The 27,515-nt window shown below is 43.5% G+C and overlaps 1 protein-coding gene across 1 annotated transcript in view; it reads right to left on the bottom strand.

Moving 5' to 3' along the window:
- Nucleotides 1–1,249: 1,249 nt before the first annotated feature.
- The window catches only part of cachd1 (cache domain containing 1), a 67,211-nt gene continuing 40,945 nt past the window's right edge, over nucleotides 1,250–27,515 (bottom strand). The window contains exons 5-27 of the mRNA XM_018753814.2: nucleotides 23,268–23,394; nucleotides 22,103–22,247; nucleotides 21,592–21,808; nucleotides 21,343–21,492; nucleotides 18,625–18,858; nucleotides 18,258–18,407; nucleotides 17,391–17,514; nucleotides 16,964–17,081; nucleotides 16,527–16,695; nucleotides 16,177–16,319; nucleotides 15,520–15,701; nucleotides 14,966–15,076; nucleotides 13,050–13,172; nucleotides 12,290–12,389; nucleotides 11,931–12,047; nucleotides 11,346–11,506; nucleotides 10,514–10,600; nucleotides 9,955–10,071; nucleotides 9,165–9,316; nucleotides 8,675–8,836; nucleotides 6,258–6,335; nucleotides 4,769–4,870; nucleotides 1,250–3,408 (exon numbers count right to left, since the gene is read on the bottom strand). Coding sequence (XP_018609330.1) covers nucleotides 3,167–3,408; nucleotides 4,769–4,870; nucleotides 6,258–6,335; nucleotides 8,675–8,836; nucleotides 9,165–9,316; nucleotides 9,955–10,071; nucleotides 10,514–10,600; nucleotides 11,346–11,506; nucleotides 11,931–12,047; nucleotides 12,290–12,389; nucleotides 13,050–13,172; nucleotides 14,966–15,076; nucleotides 15,520–15,701; nucleotides 16,177–16,319; nucleotides 16,527–16,695; nucleotides 16,964–17,081; nucleotides 17,391–17,514; nucleotides 18,258–18,407; nucleotides 18,625–18,858; nucleotides 21,343–21,492; nucleotides 21,592–21,808; nucleotides 22,103–22,247; nucleotides 23,268–23,394 — 3,311 coding nt within the window. The 3' untranslated portion in view covers nucleotides 1,250–3,166. The remainder of the gene's footprint in view (nucleotides 3,409–4,768; nucleotides 4,871–6,257; nucleotides 6,336–8,674; nucleotides 8,837–9,164; nucleotides 9,317–9,954; nucleotides 10,072–10,513; nucleotides 10,601–11,345; nucleotides 11,507–11,930; nucleotides 12,048–12,289; nucleotides 12,390–13,049; nucleotides 13,173–14,965; nucleotides 15,077–15,519; nucleotides 15,702–16,176; nucleotides 16,320–16,526; nucleotides 16,696–16,963; nucleotides 17,082–17,390; nucleotides 17,515–18,257; nucleotides 18,408–18,624; nucleotides 18,859–21,342; nucleotides 21,493–21,591; nucleotides 21,809–22,102; nucleotides 22,248–23,267; nucleotides 23,395–27,515) is intronic.

The raw sequence follows: 27,515 nt of genomic DNA, 5'->3' as shown, positions 1-27,515 counted from the left end.
ACCCACAAGTGGAGGAGTTACAACACTTTGCCCACGTAACCTTGGCTCTTGTGCGCTGACAGAAAATTAAGAGGCAATTAGTAAGCAGTTTATGCTAATACACAAATATTTACCAATTAAATAAACTGGGGCTGTTTATTTTCATAAGTGCAGCCTCTTGTGAAACATCTCTTGATGACACAAATAATCACAGGTATTTTGGTGCTGCTTCACGACTACCAAAGATAGCAACCATGTACTCTTTATGGTATGTCACCATTACCGATAAACACCTGTTTCAGGAAAGAAAAAAAAAAAAAAAGATAAATAGGTTTGTCAGAATTTTTCTGGTGCGTAAGTCCCACATAATGTTACTTTCACTCATTTACAGTACAGAAGTTACAAATGCACTCTAAAATACGTGACTGGAATATAAGGTTTCGCGGTGGTGCAGCAGGCATCATCCCTTTCAGTCTTGGTGGTTTTTTCCTCCTTGCGTTCTGTGCAAAATGTGTTTCAGGTGTATTGGCGACTCTAACGTACCCACAGTACGTCGGTGTATGGATAGCCTCCGATGAATTACCGTTCTGTCCAAGATGTACTTTGCCTATCCTAGTGCCCTATGCTTCCAGGTTAGGCTCCAGAAGCCCACAGTGCTGCAACGGGACAGGTGGTTACTGATCGCGAACGAGTGCGTTTTGAATATCGAACGGTTTCGAAAAAATCTTCTCTCCTCCAAAATAACATTTTCAATTTCTCTTGCAGAAATACAGGCTTCTCTCTTAAAACTTGCACGATTTGACCCAGAAAGTCTGAATGTGAAAAAGAATTGTTAAAAGGAGCCATTAATTCAGATGAAAAAAAAATTAACACATTCCTGAGCCACACCCTTTTTTTCCCCAACAAATACATAAAATTTCTGCCATACTTTTTCAGAAAAATCTGACTCAAAACCAAGTCCATAAAATCAAACCTGCTCTGGACACTTTTAAGTCCAGGCTTAAAACCTACATGTTCAAAATCACAGCATATTTAATACAACACTTACTACTCTGTTTTCCCCTTTCCATCATTCTTTTGATGTTCTTGGGTGGCATGATGGTGCAGCAGGTAGCTCATAGCTCCTGCGTGAAGTTTGCATGTTCTCCCCACAGCTTTCCTGTGGCTGCTCCAACTTCCCTCCTCGGCTTAAAGATGCGTTTCAGGTGAACTGGTGACTCTTCGTACGCCACCACAAAGTCAAAGACAATGGTTTATTTAAAGAGGGAAGTGGACTTTTTATCACATTCTTTTTGCAATAAATCTCCATTTCATAAATTTACATATATAATGCAATAAAGGAATGATACAGAAAATTAGTGAAGTTCCTTCAGAACAAGGTGATACATAGTGTTCTGTATACACAAGATTATACCTGTTTACAACAGTCAATAAATACTGTTAATCATCTCCATCAACGGAAGTTACAATGGCATCACTTCCAATGAGAAAAAGCTTATACCAAAGAGTTATCAGAAGGCCACAAATACTTTATCGATTTTTTTGTAGCTTCGTGTAAAATATTTGATTTCCAAGATTTAGATTGTAAATTAATGCTATATTAAAGGCTTTTAATCTGATGTACTATTACTTGCATTCAGGAAAACTGGTAAAATTTACTGAATTCCAGAACTAAAAATGCATTGCAATATGAAATTCAGCAGATGTTACATGGTCAAACATATGGGTAACATTTAAAATACATACATTGTCAAGTGATGACACATGATCAGTAATTTCACTCCAATATTCCAATATGGACAATGTACTGGGGAGCTTGATATGCCCAAAATTATAAGAAGGACATCTCCTAACTGAAAACAACTTCAAACTGAAGATTAGAAGTACCACACAATGTAATACACTTTACACATAAATTTCAAGGACCATGAATTGTAGTATAACACACATTTTTAGCTATTTGTTATGCCTAGACATATATACATATACACACACAATATTTCTGGGGTGGAACTCTTGAAAATTATAGCCCACTATAGCCCAACTATTATCTCTGATTTTTTAAATGTGATCTATAACAGTATGGAGAATACTTACAACAGTCCCTTTGACATTAAACAGTGCATTGGGCGGGTGTATAAACATAAAAGCCTTTATGATCCCTTGCTCCCAATTTTAAAAATTAAAACAAATAATCCAATCTTCAGTGGATATGTTAAGCTGCTGTGTCCCATTTAATTACATGTAACCAATTCCTGTGTCTCTAGCAGATATGGAGACACACACAGCTGAACTTCATTCAAACTGTAAAGAGTAAGCAATGCAATGGTAAGGACAGAAAGCTTATGAAAGCTTGGAAAACTCCCAGCAGTCTACACTGACACACACACACAGCCGAGGGAAGGAACGGCCCTGTCTCTTAAGCCAGAACAGGTGTCACACTGTGTTCCCTTATGTGTTCTGTCAAGTCTGCGTAGTTTGGATGTCGGTGTAGGCGGTCAGAGTGCCCGGTCAAGGGCTCTGGCAGCATCCTGACAGGTGGAATGAAACGAGTGTTCAGAAGAGATCCTTACCTTTTTGTACCTCCACTGCATTATAAAAGTCACTTCAACTATTATCTTTTTGCAGTCATAGACGTAACATTTCAAGCACTTACAGTAAGTTTTAGTGTTGTATGCAGTCTTCAACATTTTTTTTTTATCAAATGACATCTAAGCGTAGTTGCCTGAGAAGTGCTGAATATTGGTTCCTCCGCTGCTGCCATAGCAGTAGCACAGCAAAGAGCAGGCCAGGTCTTTGGAGCTATAGGACACACCTGTAGTCAGTGGAACACACAGGGGGTATTTGCTCATTAAGTTCTGGTTCTCTGAATAAATAGTAGAAAAATATTCCTTTAATTTTTTTTTCTGTAGAATGTCAAACATCTTTAGGCAAATCCCCTCCATTGGCTGCTACTTCGCTTGTCCCGTATTCCACGGCACCGGTTGTGTTGTCCCGCAAAGGTCAAGAGGGACCCCCTTCAGAGAGCACCTCCACCAAGGTTGAAAATGGCAGACGCTCCTCTGTTTCCCCTAAGTCCTCCATCCTTCCACTCGCCTTCGGCAGGTCCATTGGGATCAAACAGCAGATCCATGGGCAGGGTGCCAAAGCGGAAGAGCCAGACTGGACCAACAGGTGGGCAGACCAATCAGCACTCGGCATCCACGCTGTGCACGGTCACGGCAGCCTGCAGGTGGTGCGTGTGGTGCAGCGGGTGGTGGTGTGGGTGCCGATATGGGTGGAACTTGTGGCTAAGCAGTGCCGCCGTCTGCGGGGGGGTGTCCAGGTCTAGATCTTCATCCTGGCCACCCACATCCACACCCGCTGAGAGAGGGTCACTGTTGCAGGGTGGATTCTCACTGTCCTCCTGGGGGCTCATAGTGCTGTACCCTACATGAAAATTAGAAATAGACATAAAACGGCACATCTTTACAGAAATTAAACATTGTTACTTGGTTTCATTTTACAGGAAGAATTTTGTTGGAAGAATAGCATGTCGTTTTCTGTACACATGTGTGGGAACTTGGATAAGGAGTAGTAAATGTAAAAGTTTCTTCTCCTGAGGCACTTTGAGAAGGAGTACGAATGTGGGCTTCTTAACAGCCTTTGAACAGTCACTCTCAAGTGCGCTTGGGTCTTGACTCCCAGAAGATACATTAAAACAAGGTGCTTAATAACTTAAAAGTTGCATTCTCCCCCCCGTGCTATAGAAAATGTGCTTTTGGAATAATTCAAGGACCACGAAGGAAAAACAAGCGTCAAATGAATCTATGGTGAGTACAATGAGCAAGCAGAGGCTTCAGGAAGACGCTACTAACATCACAGTACCACTACATCCCTAAATTTTGCTCTGTGATTGGGGTGCATGGAGCCACATAATCATTTATGCTTTGGTGACCCATCTTCGGGCACTAATGCTATTTTAAACAGCTGTACCTCATAAAATAACACAGCTGAAAGGAACCACCGTGCTTCAACAGCAGTTCAGCAAAGACAAAGCTGTACTGTGGAACAACTCCAGGACCAGAGTTTATTTTAGTGCTAGCTGCTAGTGAAATGAAAGCCAGCCACAGCTATTTGCATTGCCTGGAGCCATCCAGCCCTGTGTGTTTGTAGAAGTGTGTTGGTGGAGGTCAGAGTGACTCAGAGAGTCTCCCTGCAGTGTGCGCGCCACATCGATTCGCCATTTATGACCCCCTCCAACTGAGAGCTGGTCGGCTGTGGGAGGATACCTTTGACCATAAAACTTTTTTACTGCTTTTCTGGACCAGGAGACCCTTCCTTTCCACACCGCACTCTCTCTGTTGGATTCTCACACACACAAACAAACACGTGTATACATACAAACTCAAGTACAAACACACACACACGTGTACATGTGTACATTCGCACAGATGTGAACAGAGAATGGGAGGACAACTGCACTAAGGGTTCAGGAAGGGAGCTCATCACTATAATGCTTTAAAGATAAAGCGGGAGCACCACACTAAGGTCATTCAGAGGAATAAGAGCAAGCTGGTGTTCTGCAGTATGTACTGGAAGTATACAGTGCCATACCTGCCTTAAATGACTAATAGCAAAGAGGGCAACTACTGCTGTAAGTGTTAGAGGTAGGAGGATTTCACCAGTGCTACGTGAACATTTACCATGGAGTTAGTTGTCCCCAAGAAAGTAAACCCCATAAAAACGGACTCTGCATCAAAAAGGCTAAAGGTGAGCTACCCATTGTCCCCATCCACCATGCTCTTACCGTGGTCGCTCTCCGTGCCGGACCTGCCCCAGTACCGCCGCCTGCGCTCTGGGCTGTGCGTGTGCCTCTCGATCACTGCAGCAATGAAGCGTGTGTTGCTGACTGTTCGGGGGGAGCAACAGTGTCAGTTCAGCAAGGAAGCTGCACAGGAAGCAGAAATGCTCATGTCCTAAAGCACCAAAGTCAGACTCCTCTGGACGCTCAGACTGTTCCTGCTCATTTAGAATTACTGCTTGGGCTGCTCTTGACATTTTGCAAAAAACATGGTTACTGACTGGGGAAACCTGGGTAACACCTCAAATGATGGAAGCTTGGTGACCCTTTAAAACTATGAAATGACTAGTGTTTCAGATTCATACTCGCATCAAAAGTGAAGCTTGAAAACTAAAGTTTTTCGAAGCAGAAAATAATAGATTACCCATTAAAACGGTCAGATACTACTCTAAACACACACACACACACACACACACACACACACACATCTGAACCGCTTGTCCCATACAGGGTTGCAGGGAGCCGGAGCCTAACCCGGCAACACAGGGCGTAAGGCTGAAGGGGGAGGGGACACATCCAGGACGGGACGCCAGTCTGTCGCAAGGCACCCCAGTGGGACTCGAACCCTAGACCCACTAGAGAGCAGGACCTGGTCCAACCCACTGCGTCACCATGCCCCCCTATACTCTAAACAGTGTTATTTATTTTTTCAATGGGAAAAAAACCTTGGATAGATATGTACTATTATTCATTCATTGTTGACCAATAGCTGCTTTAAACGTGTAGAGTTAGAGCAACATAGAGCCCATCGCTGTAGTACAGGGTGAAATTTTGTTTATGCAACCTATAACAAGGCCCTCACACTCCAGTCACACACACACTCCTTGACTGACATGTACACACACACTATAGAAAATTTTCCATCACCAATTCTGAAACACATGCCTCTGCACTGTGGGAGCAAACCTACACAAACATGGGGATAGCATCCAAATTCCACACAAACTGAGCCGGACCCAAACACGCATCGGAACCCACAGCACAGGAGCTGCAAGACAGCAGCGTTACCAGCTGTGCCACTGTGCTGCTCAAATGTAATTACTAGTGATCCAAAACACACACAGAGTCTGAAACTACTTGTCCCAAACGTGGTTGTGGCAAACCAGAGAACAACACAGGGCAAGAGGCTGGAGGGGGAGGGGACACACCCAGGACAGGACACCAGTCCATCACAGGGCACCCCAAGCAGGAGTCAAACCCCAGACCCACCAGAAAGCAGGACCAGTCAAACCCGCTGCGCCACTGCGCCCCCCAACTGATGCACAACAGAGCTTCTGATTTTCCATAGGAAATGATTTACTTCTTTGCCTGGGTCACTGTTGCTTCCTACTGTAACCTCCTTTCTCCTCATCCACATTACCATGAAAGGCAGCACGAGTGCAGGTATTACAGCTAAAAAAGGGCAGCAGACATTTTACAGGCATTACTGCCTTACTTATTCCCCGGTCTTCATGACTGTCCTCATCCCTGTCGTCACGCTCGTTGTCCAGGTTGGACATTCTGACTGACATCTCTGTGGAAAGGGGAGAAGATAGTGCTTAGGCAGTGCTGCTGTATAGAGCTCCCAGGGCAGACAACCTTACATACACACGCAATCAAAAATGGAAAACAAACCTTTAACGGCTGAGGTATTACATAACGGCCATTATGCGGTACAGGCAGTCCCCAGATTACGAACATCTGATTTACGTACAACCCGTAGTTACAAACCACCCCCCCATTTTAAAAAAAAAATTACTAGGAAGATGACCAGGAATCGTGGATATTCTGATAAAGTTTTATTCAGCTATTCGTGTGATGATGAACATTGGTTCATATGGTGGAAAGAAACTAACTGCACTTAATCACGTCAGCATCTGTCTCTCTTTCTGCTAATGCACACATTGTATTTTCTATGAGATGTACGTCACTTTTGAGAAAAGCATCTGCTAAATGAATACATCTAAATATAAATGTAAAGCCTATTACATTAAAGAGTTGAATGGCATACAATGGTTCTAATAACAAATGGGTGCTACTTTGCTACACGTATCAAAACATTGCGTGTCTACAGCGGTTCATCGGCTCATGGGCGTGTGAGCCCGAGGTAGAACAAACACTTCCTTCTTTTCAGTCGGACTGTCACACACATACGATCTCGCCCCGGACGTCCACACCTGCCCCAAACGAGAGCAGCGGGATATAAAGAAGCTGCACCTGCACACCCTGGTTGCGGAATCTCATTTGAGAAACCTGTCTCTCCGGCGCTCTCGAGTGAACCCACGACACCCTGCCCATCCTTCCAAGTCCCTCGTTCTCCTCGATCCCTCGTTCCCGCTCCTGATGTCCGCGGCTCCCGACACTTGCATCGCCTCCTCGACTACGACATCGTATTCTCCCCAAGACTTACGTTTGTGCATTGACCGACCCACTCCCGTCCCTGACCACGAATCTTACCTGCTCCCTTGTGTACTGACAAACATCCTGCAATTGGGCCCACACACATCAGTCTCCTGCCTGTTCAGTATGACACGGACCACTTTACTGTTAAGAGTGTCTCGTGTGTGTTACTTGTATTTGGCTTTTTTTGTTTTTACCTTCGTAACCATGGCACCAAAGCGTTAATGTGATTCAAGTGACGGTGATGCATAAAAGAAAAGGAAAACAATCACGACTGAAACTAAAGTGAATATAATAAAGCAACTGGAAAAAGGTGAAACGCCAAGAAACACTGGAAAAGCAAAGTTTCTTTAATGTTTTTTATATCTACGCACATATTCTCTCTGTTATCCATTATAAATATTGTAGAAACTATTACCTTTGTATGTCTCTCTATTATATATACTGTAGTTACATTTATTATTATCATTACATTGTATTATTATTGGGGGGTGCGGTGGCGCAGTGGGTTGGACCACAGTCCTGCTCTCCAGTGGGTCTGGGGTTCAAGTCCCGCTTGGGGTGCCTTGCGACGGACTGGCGTCCCGTCCTGGGTGTGTCCCCTCCCCCTCCGGCCTTACGCCCTGTGTTGCCGGGTAGGCTCCGGTTCCCTGCGACCCCGTATGGGACAAGCGGTTCTGAAAATGTGTGTGTGTGTGTGTGTGTGTGTGTGTGTGTGTGTGTGTGTATTATTATTACTGTATTGTTATATTAAAGATGTTTTAGTGTATCTGGAAGTGTGTCTTTAATGTTTTTTATGCATAGAAAGGTATGCTATATACTAAGACAAGCATTTGACAAACTGTTGGATACTAACCATACCCAACTATTCTGACTTACGTCAAAATCTGACTTAAAGACAGACTTAGGAACAGAACTCGTTCGCAATCAGGGGATTGCCTGTACACTCAACAGTAAAGAAACGGGACTCAAATTGGAGAGCATTCACCGCTGATCAGATTGATGTCATTAATTTTGGTAGATTTGAAAAGCTGGTGGCTTAACTGTCCTTTTCTCTGTTGAGATTATGTCATTGCCTTTTCATTAGAAAACCAGGAGTAAGCTCCAAGCATGAAAGTTAGCAATAAGGAGCTGATTCAATCAATTAATGTTTCCAGCAGTAATGTTAAGAGCAATAAGCTCAGTGAAAGTGGAGCAAGAGGATTACTTAAAATAATTGCTTTAATTTATCTCTTTACTGCCTGAAAATAATGGCAGTTTATTGTCTCATTACCAGCAAAGCTCCCAGCCTTGTCTAGAAAGGCCAGACAGGAGCTTTAGCTAATTGAATCATCTCTGCCATGCCAGGCAGATTTTGGAAGTCTGGCCTACGTGAAAGTGCTGGCGCCTCGCTGTCTCTGGGAGCCGTGCTCCACTTCTGAAGTCCCACCATTCTCAATCTCTCACCCAACATCAACATTATGTGTGCTTCACCTTGAGCAGCCAATGGAGACATGTGTTGGTGGCTTCGACGGTGGATCTGGTGCCGGTACGCATATACTGCCAGAACCAGGACCATAATGCATCCCATGATGCCTCCAGCCACAGGTCCTACTGGGGCGCTCTTGATCATGTTGAGTGAGGCAACTTCGTCTTCTGCAGGAGGAACACACAGGTAAAACAGTTATCTGGGTCCCAAATTAACACTATTCGAATCCGAACATCAAGCATCCACTGTTAAATACTTTCTTGGGTTTCCCATTCCACCATTACCATATATACTGGCACATTTCTCATGCTGTCAAGAAAACTTAGAGCACAATATTCCAACATGGGACTGTTTCTCCACAGAAAAAGACATTCCAAGTAATCATTTGGAAGTTTGACGTGATTGGAGGGTGACTCAATGAATGATGTAAACCCCCCCAACACCCACTTTTAACACGTATTACTGATTCAGCTGTGCTCTACCACTTCTCCTTACCCAGATGACCCAGACCATCTGCATAGGGGCTCTTGGCTCCCACAATCCCTCCAAAGCACTCCTTTTGCAAGGCGCAGTAAGGTTTATCCAGATGTGTTTTGCCGTCGCGGTCCACCATGCACCATTCACAGTCCAGCACTCCAAAGCAGTCACTGCAAGAAAAAAGCCCTTTGCTCAAATGCAGTCAAACTCCTATGTGAACAGCACACTGTCAGAGATACACATAGATACAGTATATATGCCTTTTCTTCCAATGGATCTGAGAATTTGCTCCTGGCAAGCTTTAGAGTGTTTGATTTTGTGGGATGTAAAAAATATTACAGAAGGACAGACATAATTGTGGTCCCTGAGTTTTCCAAAATAAAAACAACACTCTGGCACTTAATAAGTATTACATTGTACATCCAAAATAGCATGGAGCCGCTTTTAACTCAGTCAGGTATCACAGAATTGGATCAAGGTGTATTACATCTCTACACTAAATTAAATGTAGATATTACTTAATAACTTACAGCCAAGTTACAGACTTAAAGAAACTGTTACTAACTAAAGAAACAGCAAAGGTAAAAAAGTGTCCTGCTTATATGGGTTAAGGTTAGGTAATACTGTATATAACCTGGATCTCTGATCATAAATGTAAAATAATGATCAAAAAAACTGGTGCATTTAAATAAGTCCAAGTATTGGTAACCATGAGTCAATAGTCACAATGCCAGAAGTACTGAATGTGGAACCTCAGCCCTAATACCAGGTGTGCATGTGTCGTGCTCAAATGGGGGCAGAGTGATACCTGCTGGTGAAGCGCTGGCTACAGCGTGTGTTGATGCACTGGGGCAGCGTTTCCTGCAGGCTGGCATCCATGACGGTTACTGAGAGGGGCTCCTGGTGCACCTCGCAGCTCGGATTCCTGAAAAACAAGGCATTGCCATGACGACAGTACTTTCGGCAGTCCCACTTGCCACTTTTCCTCCCATTCCCAGGGGTACAGTGGAAGCCCACAGAAAATACTCGTCTGCAGGGACCTTCTAACGCATAATTATTAACTTTGTCAGAAACGACAGCCTAGCAACTCAGTATCAGAAAAAAAAACTAAATGCCAATTATGTTACAAAAATGAATTGCCAATTAAGAGCTCGGGGGAGCTTGGTATCTGATTATCATAACAAGCTTGGCTTGAAAAAATGACAAGCAGCTGTACTAGTTCCAAAAAGAAAATGGCATGACTAACTGCAGTAATTATTCAGTCCTCGAGACTGAAAAGTGTCCACCTACGCCATGTGTCAAGCCTGGATGTCTGTGTCTCAATGCAATTCATCACTTTTCATCAGAGTAAGAGCAGTGTGGCTCACCTATTCTCAGCATTGGTGAGGTTGCCAGTGCACTCGTTCACCTCTAGGGGGCACTCACAAGGGCACTCGCACTCGTTCTGCTCCATCCTGGTGAGCACAGTACAGGTTTCTCACCATCATTTTTAAAGAACTTTTTAAAATAGGAAACACAATTATAAAACCTGCTTCTTTTTGCTGATTTTTTCCCTTTAAAAAAATTACAACGTCAAAAGTGCTGAAAATGGCACCATCACTGCTGTATTTACACACACACAGTTTCAGAACCGCTTGTCCCATACGGGGTCGCGGGGAACCGGAGCCTACCCGGTAACACAGGGCATAAGGCCAGAGGGGGAGGGGACACACCCAGGACAGGACGCCAGTCCGTCGCAGGGCACCCCAAGCGGGACTCGAACCCCGGACCCACCGGAGAACAGGACTGTGGCCCAACCCACTGCACCACTGCACCACCGCACCCCCTGCTGTATTTATTTCTGCAACAATTATTACTGGCATAACAGCATTTATTTTGGCTACTATGATGGTATTACTGTAGTGGTATGAAAAACATGTGGTCCTGATACTGCAGTGTTTCACCAGGATGTTTTATTTTCTATAAGGTAGTTTTAAAAGAAGTCTTTAGATGCTCTCCACCAAACAATACTAAAACTTTTCACTCTGGCAAGCAATTACAACAGTAAAAATTTAGACAGCTTCATGAGTGTTATGGCTAAAATAAAGCTGTTTTAATTAAGGTAATGTGAGGACAACTTCTATAAGATGTGGTCCTTAAGGCAAGCACTCAACTGATAGGTGTTTCACTGGTGAACAGTCCTGACTGACTACTACTGACCTGTGGCAATTGAGACAGAGCCGGTCCACAGTGCTGCAGGCACAGAAAGCTAGTGAATCACATGTCTCATTGACAATGCCAGCAAAGGCATTGGTCCCAGGGATACGGGTCAGCCGGTACTTGGAGCAGTGGCTGCCGTGAACCAGGTTTGTCAAATCACCCTGGAGAAAATAAAGATGTAAAATACTGAAGAACAGAACCAGGGTTCTGAGAGGATAACAGGGTGGCAAGGATTTTAGAAGTCATATATGATGAGCTATAGCTCTAAACCAGATGAGCCAGAAACAAAATGTAATTTAAAAAGTTCATACTTAAAAAATACACGTATACAATAATACTATAAGGGCTAATTTGAACTAGGACAAACACTGCATGACGCCCAAAAAAACGGCTATAAATGATCAAAATTGTGCAGGATTTCCAGTAGGTGGGGCTGTGACACAGTGAAAGAAACAGGCAGGTCTGCCATGGGAATGGGAGACTAATTGCGGGTTTAATGCTGGTTGAAGAGAGCTGTGCCTGCAGATCTCTAGGCAGCAACCTGTAGACATGGTTTCATATGGTACCGCTGCCTGAACCACTCACCACAATACTGGTGTTGAACTTGTAGAACCTCTGCACCGTACGGTCACTGAAGCTGTTGCACACATTCTTTTTCACAAAGTTGGGGTGGTTGAGAATATCGTTGGCAACGAGCGGCTCCTGTTTAATCATATCAAAGAAGGTTGTAGTTCACTATCGGCTATAAAGAAGAGGCCAGGATAGCTGACAGCAGGGCATACAAGTTGCAATGGGATGAGCCAATCAGAGAAAGGTAAGTGAACCAATCAAGGCATGTACACCAACAAATTAACTAATCAGAGGGGAAATGATCAGGAGCGTGAAGCAACCAGAGACCCAGTTTCCCTGTGAACGAACAACAGAAGTGACACACTCAGCCCCACCTTGTGGGTGATGTGCTGCTGTTCGGCAGGAGCGTGACCTTTGGGGTCAATCAGGGTCGGGTGTGCCACCAGGTAACCTCGGTCTTCCATGATGAAACAGCTAAAATTGAAATTAAAGTTAATCCTATTTGTGCACGGCACTGCCTTTTAATGTAATAAAGCATTGCAATCATCCCAGCAAATGTCACCAACAATGCACTGCTTAAAATTGTAACACTAGTAAAGTCCAGTAGAAAGCAACAAAGAAGGGCTGGTCTGCACCAGTGACATAAGCAGGCCCTGCAACTGCTTTTTATTATATCACTGGACAGTATTTCCTCATCACTGCTACCTTGGGCTCCAAAGAGGTAAGCCGATATGAATAGCCAAAGTGTCAGGAGGGCCTCCACCAAGAGCAGCCCGTTTGGAGGCCCTCCAAAGAGCCAGCCTGTGGCTGCACCTTCTCCCAAGATGTCCCTGGAATGCCATTTTAATCAGCTTATCTTTCTTTGTTTACTCGTTCTTTACAGAGCACTCCGGTGTTTATTTCTGCCATGTCATTCCACAGGGCACTCTCGATGTGGAGAGCTTTTAGGGGACACAGGGAGGCCGCAAGAATGAACCATTCAGAATGAGCAAATCAGATTAGTTACATCTAAAGGGCCTTAAGTGACCCTGGTGGGGCAACCCTGAAGTAACCCTTTCAGGGAGAGCCATGAAATGCCTGTGCTGCACTGGACTGGCGAGCTGTTCCCGGTCTGCCAACCATCTGAGCGCTTACCGGATTTTATTGCCCCTGTCCTGGTTGCAGATGGGGAGTAGGTCCAATAGAACCTTGTAGAAGTAGCGCAGGGTGAAGTCTATCCCCATCACAGCCACTGTGGACCCAGAGGTCATTTGGGAGCTAGTGAGACAGCAAGAGAGAAGTTAAGTCATTGAGATCCTCCAGTGCGAGAAACAAACCCCTGAGATCGAGTGGTAATTCCTGGTGGTCTCATGCAGCTCGGCTAAGACCCAGTCCTCATAGCTCCAGAGCGGCTGTTGTTTTGTGCATTGTAAGTGCACGAAAGCAACTAATCCTTCCCTGCAGTGCCCATTCAGCTGCACTACATGGGATGGCCTGCCATCCCAGTAAAGGTAGGCCTCAGAAAACCCGTCTCCCATCGAACCTGCTGCGGAAAGCCTTGAGGAGCGCTGGTCTTGCTTTCAGATCAAGGTTTTTATTCAGACTGCAAAAGGCATGGGGGGGGGGGGGGGGCTGCTGGCGTATAGAGCTGCTCTTGTATATTGTACAACAAAGGCAGCCTGACCACAGTTTGTGATTTACAGCTCTCAGTAGTGTCTGGCAGCAATGATGGTACATTGCAGCTTCAGGTGTGTTTCAGCATGAAAATATAATTTTTTTGCTTTCCCTTAAGGGGTGCACAAAGCAAAAAGACTGGAAGTCTGTTTGTAATTCCCATTGTTTATAACTCCAAATTCATTTTTACCTCCAAGTACTGGATTGGTGACTCCAAGTCATCCATAGTGTGTGAGTGACACAGAAAGTGTGTTGCACTGATGTATGGATGAGTGACCCAGTGTAGCGTAGTGTAGTGTGTCTAAGAGTGTAAGTGACCTTGGTGAATGAGGTGTGTGGATTGATAACACAACATAGAGTTTGCTGGAAGTCGCTTTGGAGAAAAGCATCTGCTAAATTAAGTAAATGTAAACACAAGTCACAATAAAAAAAAACAGATGTACCTGCATTTATTCATGGATTAAATATTGCAAACATCTGATTTTAAAATGAAACACACAAATTAAAACTAATTTTAAATTAGTGAAAATAACATCAAACTATTATCTCAATTTATTTATATTTAAGGCTACATAAACATCTGATGTTTGGTTGGTTATGCCTATAATAAACAAAAATACTTTATATATTCTCTACACGCCCTGTGTTACTGGGTAGGCTCCGGTTCCCCGCGACCCCGTATGGGACAAGCGGTTCTGAAAATGTGTGTGTGTGTGTGTGTATTCTCTACACAAGCTTGTATACAATGTCAATTATTAACTGATTTATCCTATAAACATGCAGTGTTCCTCATTTTGATATTGATGACCAACACTCATAAAACCTAGAAAGAAGCTGTAAACAATGTGGACATGAGCTGAATGAGGGCAGTCCCACACCTCTTTTCTGTTTCTATTTTATCTGAGTGAGTTTTGTTGCAAAATAATAGCTGGATACAGAAACAAGTCACTTTTATTCCATAACAGAAATCTCAGAAAGTACAAAGGTGAAGAAAATAAATCTGAAAATGTCCAAATCTTCAAAAATTCCTAATTCAAATGTTCATAACACTTGGCATCAGTGAGGTCAAAACATAAATCTGTAATGTAATTCTATTTGTGTCTTATTTTACATGCTACACATCTTGGTACTCACATAGAAACAAAGGTTGCCTTAATCCAAGCTGGTCTAATTCTTCGCTGAAGTTTCCGCAAACTAAGTTTCTAATTAAATACCTTATGTCATTTCTTTAAAACACTATTGTGTGACTTATTTTCATTGTGATGAATAAAGTAAGCAAACTGAAGCTGCTTGAAGTATCACCAAATCTTATCTACTTTAAACACAAGAGAGTGCATTGCTCCTCTAAACTTCAAACTTTCTCAACATGCAGATGACCATAACTAATGACAAAGTACCTGGAGGCATGAATGGTGTGGCTTATAGTGACCACGTAACCAGCACCGCCTACATCCAGGTATGGGCCAGTAAAGGTGATGAGCCCAGGATTGGCCACGGCATGCAGGTACCTGGGAGGTACAGAGAGAGAGAGAGAGAGAGAGAGAGAGAGAGAGACCACAGGCTCATATAGATTTCTGCAACCATAAATGCAACCATACAGCTTTTACTGTTACTCAGATTTCCTGCTGGCACCATCAGCAGCCTATATGATGGAGTACAGTAACATCAAAATTTTTCCTGTTGCCTCCAGAATTCGTGGCTGTTTCTCCATATTTTCAAGTCATTATTATTTCAACATAAATCAAAAAGGATGGCATTCTTTTCTTCTTTTACACACAGGGAGCCTTATATAACTTGGCTGCTTTGTAATAAAATCTTCAATCAAAGGCCAGGCTGGAGCAGAGCAGGGTCGGAGAGCCAGGACTGTACTGCTCGCTAGGATCCTGGACCCGTTTCAAAGTACAACCACCCACCCCCCTGGTGGGTGGGGAGAGGAAGAAAAAAAACATACCATTGTCTTCTGGTGGGGTCGAAGGCTTTATCCATGAGAGACCCAGGGTAAATCCGCAGCACCCCATTGGGCGTTGCTATGTAACGCCGCACAATGTAACAGTTCAGGCTACTCATTTCCATTTGTGTCATCCATTCATCGGTGACGTGACTGGTGGCCATTACTTCGTTTCTGACAGACGACTGGAAGACAATGAGAGCACATAGCAGGGTTCCTTTAGGGCTTGCCTGAGAACTTCTGAGGCCCAGGTTCCACAGGCCTGCTAGCCTCCAAGAAAAGGCCAATAATGTGTTGAGCTGCCAGAGCAGGCTGAAACAAGGCTGGATTTGAGGATACACACCAACCAACCACTCTTTATTCTCTTTTTATTCTTCCTCATAATTTTGCTGATTGGGTACTGCCTTTATCCAGAGATACTTATAGTTTGTCATTATTGCATCTGGGCATTTTTCACTATTTTTGTTATGTACCTTGAGTAAGGGTGGAACCCTTCTTGGGACATGAACAGAAGACTTACAGACTTATGATTTTGTCTGTAACCTCCAGAACTACCTGGCACCTGCACCTTTCCCATTTAGAAACTAAGCACAGCATTTTCTACATATTACATTATATATCATGCTTAAGGAAACCATGGACGTGAGGACCAGAGCCAACCTTGAGGCCCGGGTTGGCAATGAGACGAGTGTTGTCGCTCAGGTAGGCCGTGTAGTGCTCCACCATGCGCTTGGTCTCTGGCTGGCTCAGGTGCTCATAGGGGGAGGAGAAGCTCCCAGCCGACAGCATCACAGTTGGGCTTTCTGCAGAAGAGAGGTAGAAGCAGAGGGCACAAAGTAGTTGAGGAGCTTAACTTGCCACCACTTTTGACCTAAGTTGATTTCCATAGTAGTCTGGAAGTGGCCTTGTGTACAGTAGGGAAAATTGCATAACATCTATAAAACCAGAAGGCCTTGAGTACTCAGCTATGCAGCTGTCCTCTGGGATAGCACTCAGCTTCTGTCACATACCAACAGTAGCGAGTTGCTTGAAGTGCAGACAGGAGCTAGGCTGGCCCAGGAGGTCCAAGCGGTGATACAGGAGCTTGCTGCTTGGGACTGTGTTGAGATTCTTCAAGGTCTTGACGGGGATCTCTGGCTGCACGTACACGATGCATAGGATGAAGGAGGTATCCTGCACCTGGACAGCCAGTGGAGGTGACAGCAAGAGTTTCTGATTCCACTAGCCTATGAAAGGCAGGAAAAATACAGTGCAGCATGGACGTTTCCCTCATCACGTTAGTTTGCAAGGACTTCAGTTCTGTGGTGTTCCATTTAATCCTGAAGTTCAATATCTTGCAGAACTTTTATATTGTGGAGAGGTCTAGCAGCACAGCAGCTGGAATCACGTCAATGAAATTACAACCAGAAACAAAGCTATAATTTCTGAAGGGGTAGACAAGCCACACCAGTTTCCAGGCGTAGCTGACGTTGTAGGCCTCTCGATTCAGATCCCGGAGGCGATTCAGATGCCAGGACAGGGAGGCGTTCACAGGCACAGCGATCACCTGGCTGCCCAGAGGGAGGCTGAAAGAAGACACATAGGATCATGATTACCGTAATGATTATTATGAACAATGCAAGTCGTTATAATAAGGATGTGTTTCCTCACTGCAACTCCTGCTGTTGCTCATAATAGTCATGAAGACCACCAACACCATAATCATCACAATCATCATCATGTATGTCAGCATCATCAAGTATAACAAAGAACCTATTTTTGCTGAGTCACCAGAGCTCCCCAGGTAGTTCCACTGAAACAAATAAACATGACTATTTAGCCAGGTCAAAGAGATCAGGGAGCTCATATCTGGCCAGCAGTGCAGTCCCGCCCACCTGAGGATGTTCTGGCGGACCTGCTGAAAGCCTGGGATGTTCTCATAGTGAATAATGTCAGTGTGCAGGGGTGGCTCACTCATCAGGTAGGGCCTCGTGAGGGATGGGTGCATGAGGGTGTAGCCTGAGGTGAAACCACACACACAAAGTTAATGCTGCAGGCAGGCCGATACATATCATGTACAATAACAGATCATCATAAATGCAAATATAATTTGGAAGAATAAGCCAATAGCAGTGACTAGACTGACAAGTCTAGACGGTCTGACAGATCATTGGTCATTTATCAAAACTTTACTTCAAAAAATGCCTCTATTTACCCACCAACTTGACAGACAACACTACAGGGTACCTTAACAGAACAGCTGTGGGACTGACTTAATTCATCTCCATTTTAGTGTTTACAGCTCCAGTCTGATGTTCCTGTCAGTAATTCTAACAGTGCCAATAAGAAGAGCCAAACTGTTGCCATGGAGATCAAAGTGGAGGAAAAAAAAGTTGAAAATGGTGAGAAGATAATGAATGTTGCACACGCTTACTGGATAAATCCTTCAGTTGAGATTAAATAGGAGTATTTTTATTTTCATTTAAAACCAGGTTTAATTTTAATGTAGTTGGAATCTTTTTTTTTTTTTTACTGTAGCAAAATCTGAGGGGTTTTACAGAAGTAACCTGTAAACACACAGAGAGACATCTGTATTACTAAGCTTTTACTGAATGGGACTTAAGGATAAAGGTGACTGGAGCTATGATCTGAACAAATTAGCCTTCCAATCCCAAATGTGTTTTTAAGCAGAAGAGTGAGTACACTTCTCAAACCTTCTTATTATACATCATACATCGTGACTCAACTCTGGTGGGAAGTACCTTTGTTATCGATGAGAAACGTGTAGGAGGCCAAGGAATCCTGGTAGTAGGTGACGTCTTCCAGGATGTAGGCCAGGTTCATGTCCACTCCCACAACACCTAGTAACAGATTGCCAAAATAGCATGGGCGGCTAACCGTCATGATGAAACCTGGAAGGAAAACGCAACATCACAGTATAGGGTTAGCACTTTTGGGTCACACTGATTCTATGCCAAGTAGTAGCAAATGCTCACTTTCTTATTATTCCAAAAACATTACATTAATATTTACATGTACATGTAATATTACCATTTTCAGTGTTATTAATGTAGATACCGCTGCTGATTTTTGGGAATGAAAAGGAAACTCCGTTTCTTGTGCACCCACCATCCCCCATTGGGTCTGCATAAGGCAGACTGAATCCTGCCTTGTCGATCATGCGGTTGGGCAAGTTGATGTAGAAGCGGCCCACTGTGGTCTCCAGGTTACTGAGCTGGTTCAGCACCATCATACTGCCTTTAACCACTGGCAAGGCAGAGCGATCTGGCACACCGTACTTGACAGAGTTCTGCTCTGCCAGGTCCCTGAGGAAGGCTAGCTCCTTAAGGCCTGTCAAGCCCTCTGCATGGAACAAAGAAGAGAACAGAGACCTTTATCCAGGTAACTTAAAAGATGTTCTTCATCACCCACTAACGAGACTGGAACCATGCTCAATTGAGTAAAGGGACAGCTGGCAGCGTAGCAGTTAAAGCTGTTGCTTTTGGACGCAAAGGTCACAGGTTCAAAACCCATCTCCAGCTGTTGTACTCTTGAACAACGTACTTACCCTAAATTGCTTCAGTAAAATTGTCCAGTTGTACAAATGGGTAAATGAATGTAAGTAACTTAATGTTGTGATCTGCGTTAGAGAAAAGTGTCAACTAACTGAATAAATGTAAACATGAACAACATAGTATTCAGTGTTCTGGTTGCAAGATCACCTCTTTCATCACTATGCTCTCTTTTGAACATGGTAATGCCAAAACACTTTACCATTAAACACTTGTCTACAGAAACAGCTGTTTCATGCTACAAAAAGCATAGCGATGACCAATGACGACAACTCTTTGCACAGCTGTGCATATATTTTTTGAAGTTGCAAAAAGCAACCAGTGCAGTAGGTAGCGCTGGAGCTTCACAGTTCCTTGGCACTGTGTTGGAATCCAACTGGTTTGTGCAGTTTACATGATCTCCCTATGTTAACAGGATTTCCCTTGCTCAGTCCAAAGATGTCTTTCAGGTGAAATGGGGACTATGAACTGCCCTTAACATAGGTATGAGAGAAAGACTGAGTGCACAAGTGCCTGCATGCACGATTGCTCTACAAGTACTGGCATCCCATCAAGCGTGTACCCTGCTTTATCCCCTACACTTCAATGATAGGTTCTAGACCACCATGACCAAGGATGGATGGAAGATGGAAGGAACATATAACCTAAGAGATTTCTAAATAAATAAGTTACATATGACTAAAGTGCAACAGATGAGACAATGTACAAAAAGTATAACCCAGACGATCAAAGTCATACTTCTGTTCACCTAAAAAACAGTCACTTGCAACGCTGTGTAATGCTGAATGAGGAGTACAGCACAAGGGAAATATTTTCATTGGTAAAGACTGCCATCCTGAAATTCCAGCGTGATACCTCACACATCATTTTTAACCTAAAACAATTTCTAAATACACAAGTATCGTGTTTATGGACTTGTACATTAAATGATCAATAGCATTTTGGCAGATGAAATTAACCTGTGAATATTCATCACATTCTGACAAGACACAGTCTGTTTACAATGCATGCAGTGTTCCTGCAGGCTACAATGCCCTGAATGATACAAAACACTTCAGATCCACTGCTAATTAGTGCTAATAATTTCTCCTCCAGCCTTTTCATCAGAAAATCACTGAATAAGAGTCCCTTTTGCTTTATTAGAATATGCTTTGATTGAGATTTTGAATAAGCTTTGATGTATTCCATTTCAGCTCTCTCTAAAGCTCCAGCACACTACTTCTCCATTTGAACCATTAGCCACATATCAAGGGCACGGAGGGTCTAGCACATTTACTATGGGAATAAAATGGCAAGGCAAAAGATTGACACATTTCAGAACCTGGACTCCTCCTTGCTCTTGAGTATCCTTTTCAATCCCTGGATCCCTCTGGATCCCATGTAAGAGTAGCTCTGGAACAACTAACAGCTGTGAAATGGGACGTGTTTGTTGAAACAAATGAGCAGAAAGACAAACATTTGGTGGAAAATCTCCTTAAGGACCCCCTTTGTGTGGCCGAACGTGCTTCTCTCCGCGGGTTACTGTAAATAACATTGTGACGGTGCTGGAACAAAAAACAACCGCGTCACGGAAGGGCTCCTTGTTCCTCAAGAAGAAATCAAGGCCGCAACATAGAGGCCTGCCTCAGGTCTGCTTGGACTGGAGTTATACTTTACAAAATAATATGGATTTGGAAAAAACAGCCAGTGTTTCAGTCTTGTGGAAGATTGACTCTGCTTTTGCTGATTGTGGATTGTTCTTCATACTATTGCAACATCAGAGAGCCAAGGTTGTTCTCCTTAGGTCTTATGGCCAAACATGAAGTGTGTGACAGTACAGACACAAATCAGTGTATTAATTAAACCAAACCATTTACTCAGACACAAATGACATGATTATGAGACTACAATATGGTGAAGCACAAAATTGCCTTTTTAAATTAATAAATCTTATGGAAATCAGTTTTATAGGCTGTGAAATAAGAGAAGTCTCGTAATGCTGTAAGAGTAAGGCATCACTGCTGCTGCAAAGGATGTGATGAAACGACTGGTTTTCTCAGCACCAGCGTAACGACCACGTGCCTGACACTGGAGCGCAGGCAAGGCCCAGTTAAGCCTGCTGGAATCTTGCACCCTGTGTTGTGGTTTTAGTGGTCTCACAGTTCACAGATGTCCCCTTGAGCTTTAATACTCAACAGCAAATCAACCACAATCAACAGCTGTATAAGCTCTAGAAGTCTTGGGGGCAGGAGTGGATCAAAAGGCATAACCAATGAGTTGTGCAGCAGAGCCTCACCATTCATGAGCGCATAAGTGAGGATCATAACCGAGTTGTTGAGGTACTGGTTCTCTTCCTTTACCACACTGAGGGTAGCTCTCTTCTCGCTCTCAGAAGAGTCCCTGGAAGTCACACCCGAGGAAAGGTAGATGATCACCATGTCAGTGTCTGCAAGGAAGCAGAAGGACAACAGGAATTCGGACACATGCTGCGTTTCACAAAGTGCAGCCTAAAAACACCACAACGGTGGAAAAATGTGGCCCTTACTGGTCTGCAGTCTGATAACATTGCTGGTGTTCCTGAGGAGCTGGAAGGCCTTTTGGAAGCCCAAGGCATGCTGTGTGGGACTGTCTGAAGCTTTGATGCTGTTGATGAAAGAGGCCATCTTCCTCTTAGTCTCACTGGTGGCGGGCGACAGGAAAGTCTTATAGCACTGGTCCAGCGAACAGGAGCGGACCATGTCAGCCACTGCCAGCACAGAAACCTGAGGGAAAGGTGTGAATAGTGGGTTGGGCCTCCCACGAATGCCTCACATCAATAGACAGACCACTCTAAAATCAACAGCAGCAGATACTTTGAAGGTTAAGTACTGAGTTAAGTAGTATAACACTGAACTAAGTATTCCACATGAATCCCTTGAATATTTAGTTGTATTACTATTTTAAATTTTTAACCTAATTTTTAAGTATTTGCTAAAAAGCAGCAACAATCGTGAAAGTGATCCAAGCACAGCAACACTGTCTTACACTTCGAGATATGCCACAATAGTGGGACCCACCTTGTCGTGCTCGTCGATGGAGTTAAGGATGACAAGTGCAGAGTCTCGGGCTATCTGAAGCTGCGTGTCGGTGAGCAATGCTCCATGGTCAATGATCACGACAACATGCTTGGCCTGGGGCCTCACTGCAGAAACATAGACGGGCCTGCAGGACACAAAGTAAAAGGATAACCAGACATGAGTAGGGTGCATCAACACATGAAATCTCACCACATGTCACCATTGTCCACTTTGCTGGTAACCTAATCCCTTGCTCCTAGAGCTGCTCAGGTGGTCTGGAGCCTGCTCTCCAGGTTCTTCCCCCACTGCTCAGCCCTCCCAGAGGCAGTTTGCTCACCAAAGCTTGCTGGCTTCACTTTAGGCTTCCTTCTTGCCACTGTTTGCACAAGCGATCCTGTATTTCCCCATTGCTGTTAGGCAGTTCACACACTCCTAGCAATGCCAACAACCTTTCCATGTTTCCAGTGTAAATGTACTATTCCCTTTGGCTACAGTACTTCGAGTACAGTTAGTCAGCTCAGTAGGGCACTCGTTTGCCCACACTATTAAAAGTAAATCTTGCTAAACGCAATACAGTGGCATGGGAAATGGTATAAAAGAGTGTAACGTTAGTACATTTAGCACTGCTTAAACATCCTATTGGTGACAGTATTCAATACCAAAGCATGTCGCATAACAGCCCTACAGCTTACACAGCTGCTGGCTGTGGTGGATCTGCTGTGGAGTATTAAGTCTGTAGGGGACATCCTTCAACTGTGAGACCAATGAAACCACAACACAGAGTGCCAGATTCCAGCAGGCTTTACTGAACCTAGTTTGCATTCCAGTGTGGAGCACATGGTCATTTTGTTGCTGCTGAGAAAACCAACAGTTTATCTGCTGTTATACACTGCAACAAACATATGCCCTTTGATTGTGAAAGCCATATTTTCAGTGTTACAGAACCATCTAATGATTACTTTTCATGAACTTCTGACAGCTGAAAAAAGTACTCTTAGGGGGATTGTGGCACATTTCAGAACGTCTCTAAATTCCTTACAAATGATAAATGAAAATGCTGTAAATAATGTAATTATTCAATTGTTATATTTTTGAGACCTTGAAATACAAGGAACTAAAAAGTAGATTGACAGAGACAGGGCAGTATGTTGCTGAGATACAGTACCTGCTCCGGTGCTCATAAGTACCCTTGCATTGGAACTTGTGGGCCGGGAACACGGTGAATATACCCTCTTCCGAGCTGAAGTACTGCCACTTGATCCCAGGGTTGGATTTGAGGTTGTCTGCAAGAACTGCAGAGAAGAAACAGCTCATGTTAAGCTGGTTAACAGACAAGCATGCTGTGATGAAAGCTGTTCAGGAATTCAATGGAGAACATGAGCAGAAGCTTATATGCACTGATATGTCAAAAAGGACCATTGACAATATAAAATCATAACATCAGAGAAAGTCAACAAGACCTTGCACCCAGAAAAGCTGATGCTTCGAGAAGGGGCAGCAGAGAGTATAGTGCTTAGGGCTGCTGCGTTGCAATCTAAAAATTCCTGGTTCCAAACCCACTACTGCTGTGTTACAGTGCGAGTGTGTTCCACTGATGTATGGATGAGTGATCCATTGTAAATAATGTATCTAGCAGCGTAACTCACCGCGGTGAAGAAGGTGTGTGGGCTGGTGACACTACATAGTATTGATTGTAAGTCGTTTTGGAGAAAAGCGTCTGCTAAATAAATAAATGTGAACACACTTGATCAAGGTACTTGCCTTTAAATACTGCAGTAAGAATACCCTGCTGCACAAACAGGTAAAACATTTAAGTCCCTTACTATACAGATCTAACATTTTAAGTCACTGTAACAGAGGTGCACCTAAAACCTAAACAATTATATTTACATTACACACGCACACTTTCTGAACCACTTGTCTCATACGGGGTCGCGGGGAACCAGAGCCTACCCGGCAACACAGGGCGTAAGGCCGGAGGGGGAGGGGACACACCCAGGACGGGACGCCAGTCCATCGCAAGGCACCCCAAGCGGGACTCGAACCCCAGACCCACTGGAGAGCAGGACCCGGTCCAACCCACTGCGTCACCTTCTATTTACATTACATTTACATTTATTTATTTAGCAGATGCTTTTCTCCAAAGCGACTTCCAATGAACTCTATGTTGTGTTATCAACCCCCACACCTTATTCACCAAGGTGACTTACACTGCTAGATACACTACTTACACTGGGTCACTCATCCATACATCAGTGGAATTCACTCTCTCTGTTACACACTATAACAATTGTAAGAATTAATAACTAAACAATAACAGAGGGGAAGGTGTCCTTGTTTCAAAAATGCCTCCATATAATTTGCTCAGTCATATTTTGGTATATTTATATCACAGTGTGACTTCTGTATCACAAATCCCAGACCACATGCCCTAATGCAGAACCTATAGACAGCATATAATAAGAGTAACCAAATATTTGTCCAGCTTTTATGTGAGTCCATCCAATTCCAGCAGTTTAAGTACCGAAGCGATGGATATAACTTATTTGGCTTGAGCTACCCTGTGCTTTTTGACTTGATTGAGGAGTGTGGGTTGCGATTAAATCAGACGGGATGATCCCCTCTAACTGCAGGAGAACGAGGGCAATCAGAGGGCGGCTTGGAACCCAAGTGCTTGTTTAATCCAGTGAAGAGGCTTGAGCAGCTGGGCTCTGTTATACCAGAGGGAGCAGGGAACAGCTGGGGAAGTTGGCGAGGGGCCCCATGCTCAGCTAGGGGCCCGGTGAAGGAGCCAGACAGCACTCGCACCCGACAGCTCTTCAGAGTTCTGTCTTCACTGATCTCCATCCATGCCGCAGGGCTGGATTTGGTCTCCAGGGCAACCCTGAGCGAGCCCCTGGGTTGATGAAGGGCTTTTAGGGATTAATTAATTGTGTCTCCCTCTTTGTGGGAATAAGCAGACCAGCATGAAGGGATGGACTTCAGCACGACAGAGCACAGAAAGAACCCGTTATCCATTAGGCTTATCTTTCATAAGCATTTCAGTCCCCTGTTGCACTTACAGGATTGCTGTTCTGTTTGTTATGAAACTATCACTTTCATCACCTCACATAAAATAAGGTACACTCACATTTCTTACAAGTTTTACAAACTCACCAACCTGCTGATGTATACAATATAGGTCCTGGTTTCCACACAGCAGTGGTGACTGGTGCCCCCGACACTCAGGAGGCAGCACAGATTCTGTTTTAGAACTTATTTAACCACAGTTTCTACAAAACACCGCCTGGTCATTTAAATTGGAAAAAAGTTATGTAAGTGTTCTGATGGAATCATCACACTTTTCAGGAGTCAGCTGAGCTAAAAACTATGTATCACCGTATACACACACACATTTTCAGAACCGCTTGTCCCATACGGGGTCACGGAGCCTACCCGGTAACACAGGGCGTAAGGCCGGAGGGGGAGGGGACACACCCAGGACGGGACGCCAGTCCGTCGGAAGGCACCCCAAGCGGGACTCGAACCCCAGACCCACCGGAGAGCAGGACTGCAGTCCAACCCACTGCACCACCGCACCCCCTCATCACCGTATATAAAAACTCTATTCTTATTTTTTTTTATTCAAGTTACTGGTGAATATGGCGGCTTTTTATTTGAAATCTTTTGTTTGTCACCAAGATGGAGGTACAGATATATTGTACTACATACAGTCCACCTTTGTCTTTCTTCATGATCCCTACAGTGTGTTGTGCCTGGTTGCATTCAGTGTTGGCTGGCTCTAAGCTATGCAAGTCCCTGCCACCTGTTACACCATGTGTTCCCAGAACACCCATTTACTCTTTCTGTCACCTAAATGCATCCACCTGCATGTCAAGGTTTTCCAGCTGCAGTTTCACAATACTGACCAACGAAAGTTACGCTGTAAATAACCACAATAAAACAAGATTTTACTAGAATAAGAACCCAATTAACGGAGTAACCATTACCATCCTTACATATGTGTGTTTTACTACGACCTACACAATTTAATGTTTTTTTTGATAACGAGTTTCTCAACATTTTGGAAGGATTAGGACTCAAACATTTATTTTGAAGTACAACTAAAATCTAACCAACATACACATGTAGTCTGTGTGTATTCACTGAAAAATGTGTTTATCATACTTTGCAGGAACCCCTAGACTAAAGAAAAATTAAACGAAAACTACATTATAAAAACTAAAGACGCAGTTTTTAAATTTGAGTATTTAAATATGACATGCTGGGCTAGAAGCAGCTATGTATGAAAAAGCATGATGAATGCATGATCGTATAAGTATTATTCTGAATAAAGCGCATCTAAAAGTTCTACACAGTTAGCAAAGGTATTCACGTGGCTTTAGGTCTATATGAACTTGTTCAGATTGGCGTTCTCCTTCCCTATCGATTAGTGTCACCGTTACACCCGTTAAAGTCATCCAACATTTGTTTTTACTGAAAAATGTAACATTAATGAGAAATAGTTTGATAATATTTCATATATTTTGAGGAACTCTTGACTTCTCTGAGTCTCCAGTCTTCAATTCCAAACAGTAATAACAAACATACTGCATTACTAGGACTTTTTATAATGAGCAGAATCTAATGTGCAGAAACAGAACTTGGTAACAATTATACCCTTGATCCTACAGTTACACTTAAGTTATACATTTTTTTTTAAGAAACTTGAATTTTCTTCAGATACAGTTCAAATTTTCTTTCAATGCTACTCTACGAACTCATGGAGTAAACACAGGAGTGAACATGAGCTGTGTTTAACTTAAAACGCTCATAGATGGCAGTAAAGTGCACCCAAACAGAAGAGGGACCATCTCAATTCAACTGCCTTCCACAGTTCTAATAGCTCAGTAGTGATGATGATGATGATGATGATGACGACATTGCACATTCTTATGTGATGAACTGGTTAAAAAAGTCTGAACTCAAGGAATTTGAAGAGATAACATTTCTATTCACACAAACATTGTCTGAAACCACTTCTCCCAAGTGGGGTCGCAGCAAACCGGAGCCTAACGCGGCAACACAGGCCACAAGGCTGGAGGGGGAGGGGACACACCCAGGATGGGATGCCAGGGTGTCAGAGGAGTTGAACCCCAGACCCGCCAGAGAGCGGGACCCAACCAAACCCACTGCGCCACCGCACCCCCCCCCCACCATTTCTAGTCACTTATTTAAATTATTTTAATTTAAAATCATGATAAAATTTTTATAAACTGATGTTTTAAATTTGGCTTTCAGTTAAATAAAACAAATTAATGTTAGTATTATTAAGCATTTTACTGGATCTGAGTAAGAGAAAAGTGAATTTGGAACTTGGATTTTGGAATTATGAACAAAAGTTTCAAGCAGCCTTCTAGTGCCAACTGGAAAT

Source organism: Scleropages formosus, chromosome 9, assembly GCF_900964775.1.
Source record: "Scleropages formosus chromosome 9, fSclFor1.1, whole genome shotgun sequence".
Taxonomy (NCBI): domain Eukaryota; kingdom Metazoa; phylum Chordata; class Actinopteri; order Osteoglossiformes; family Osteoglossidae; genus Scleropages; species Scleropages formosus.
This window is presented reverse-complemented; position numbering and strand designations above follow the sequence as displayed.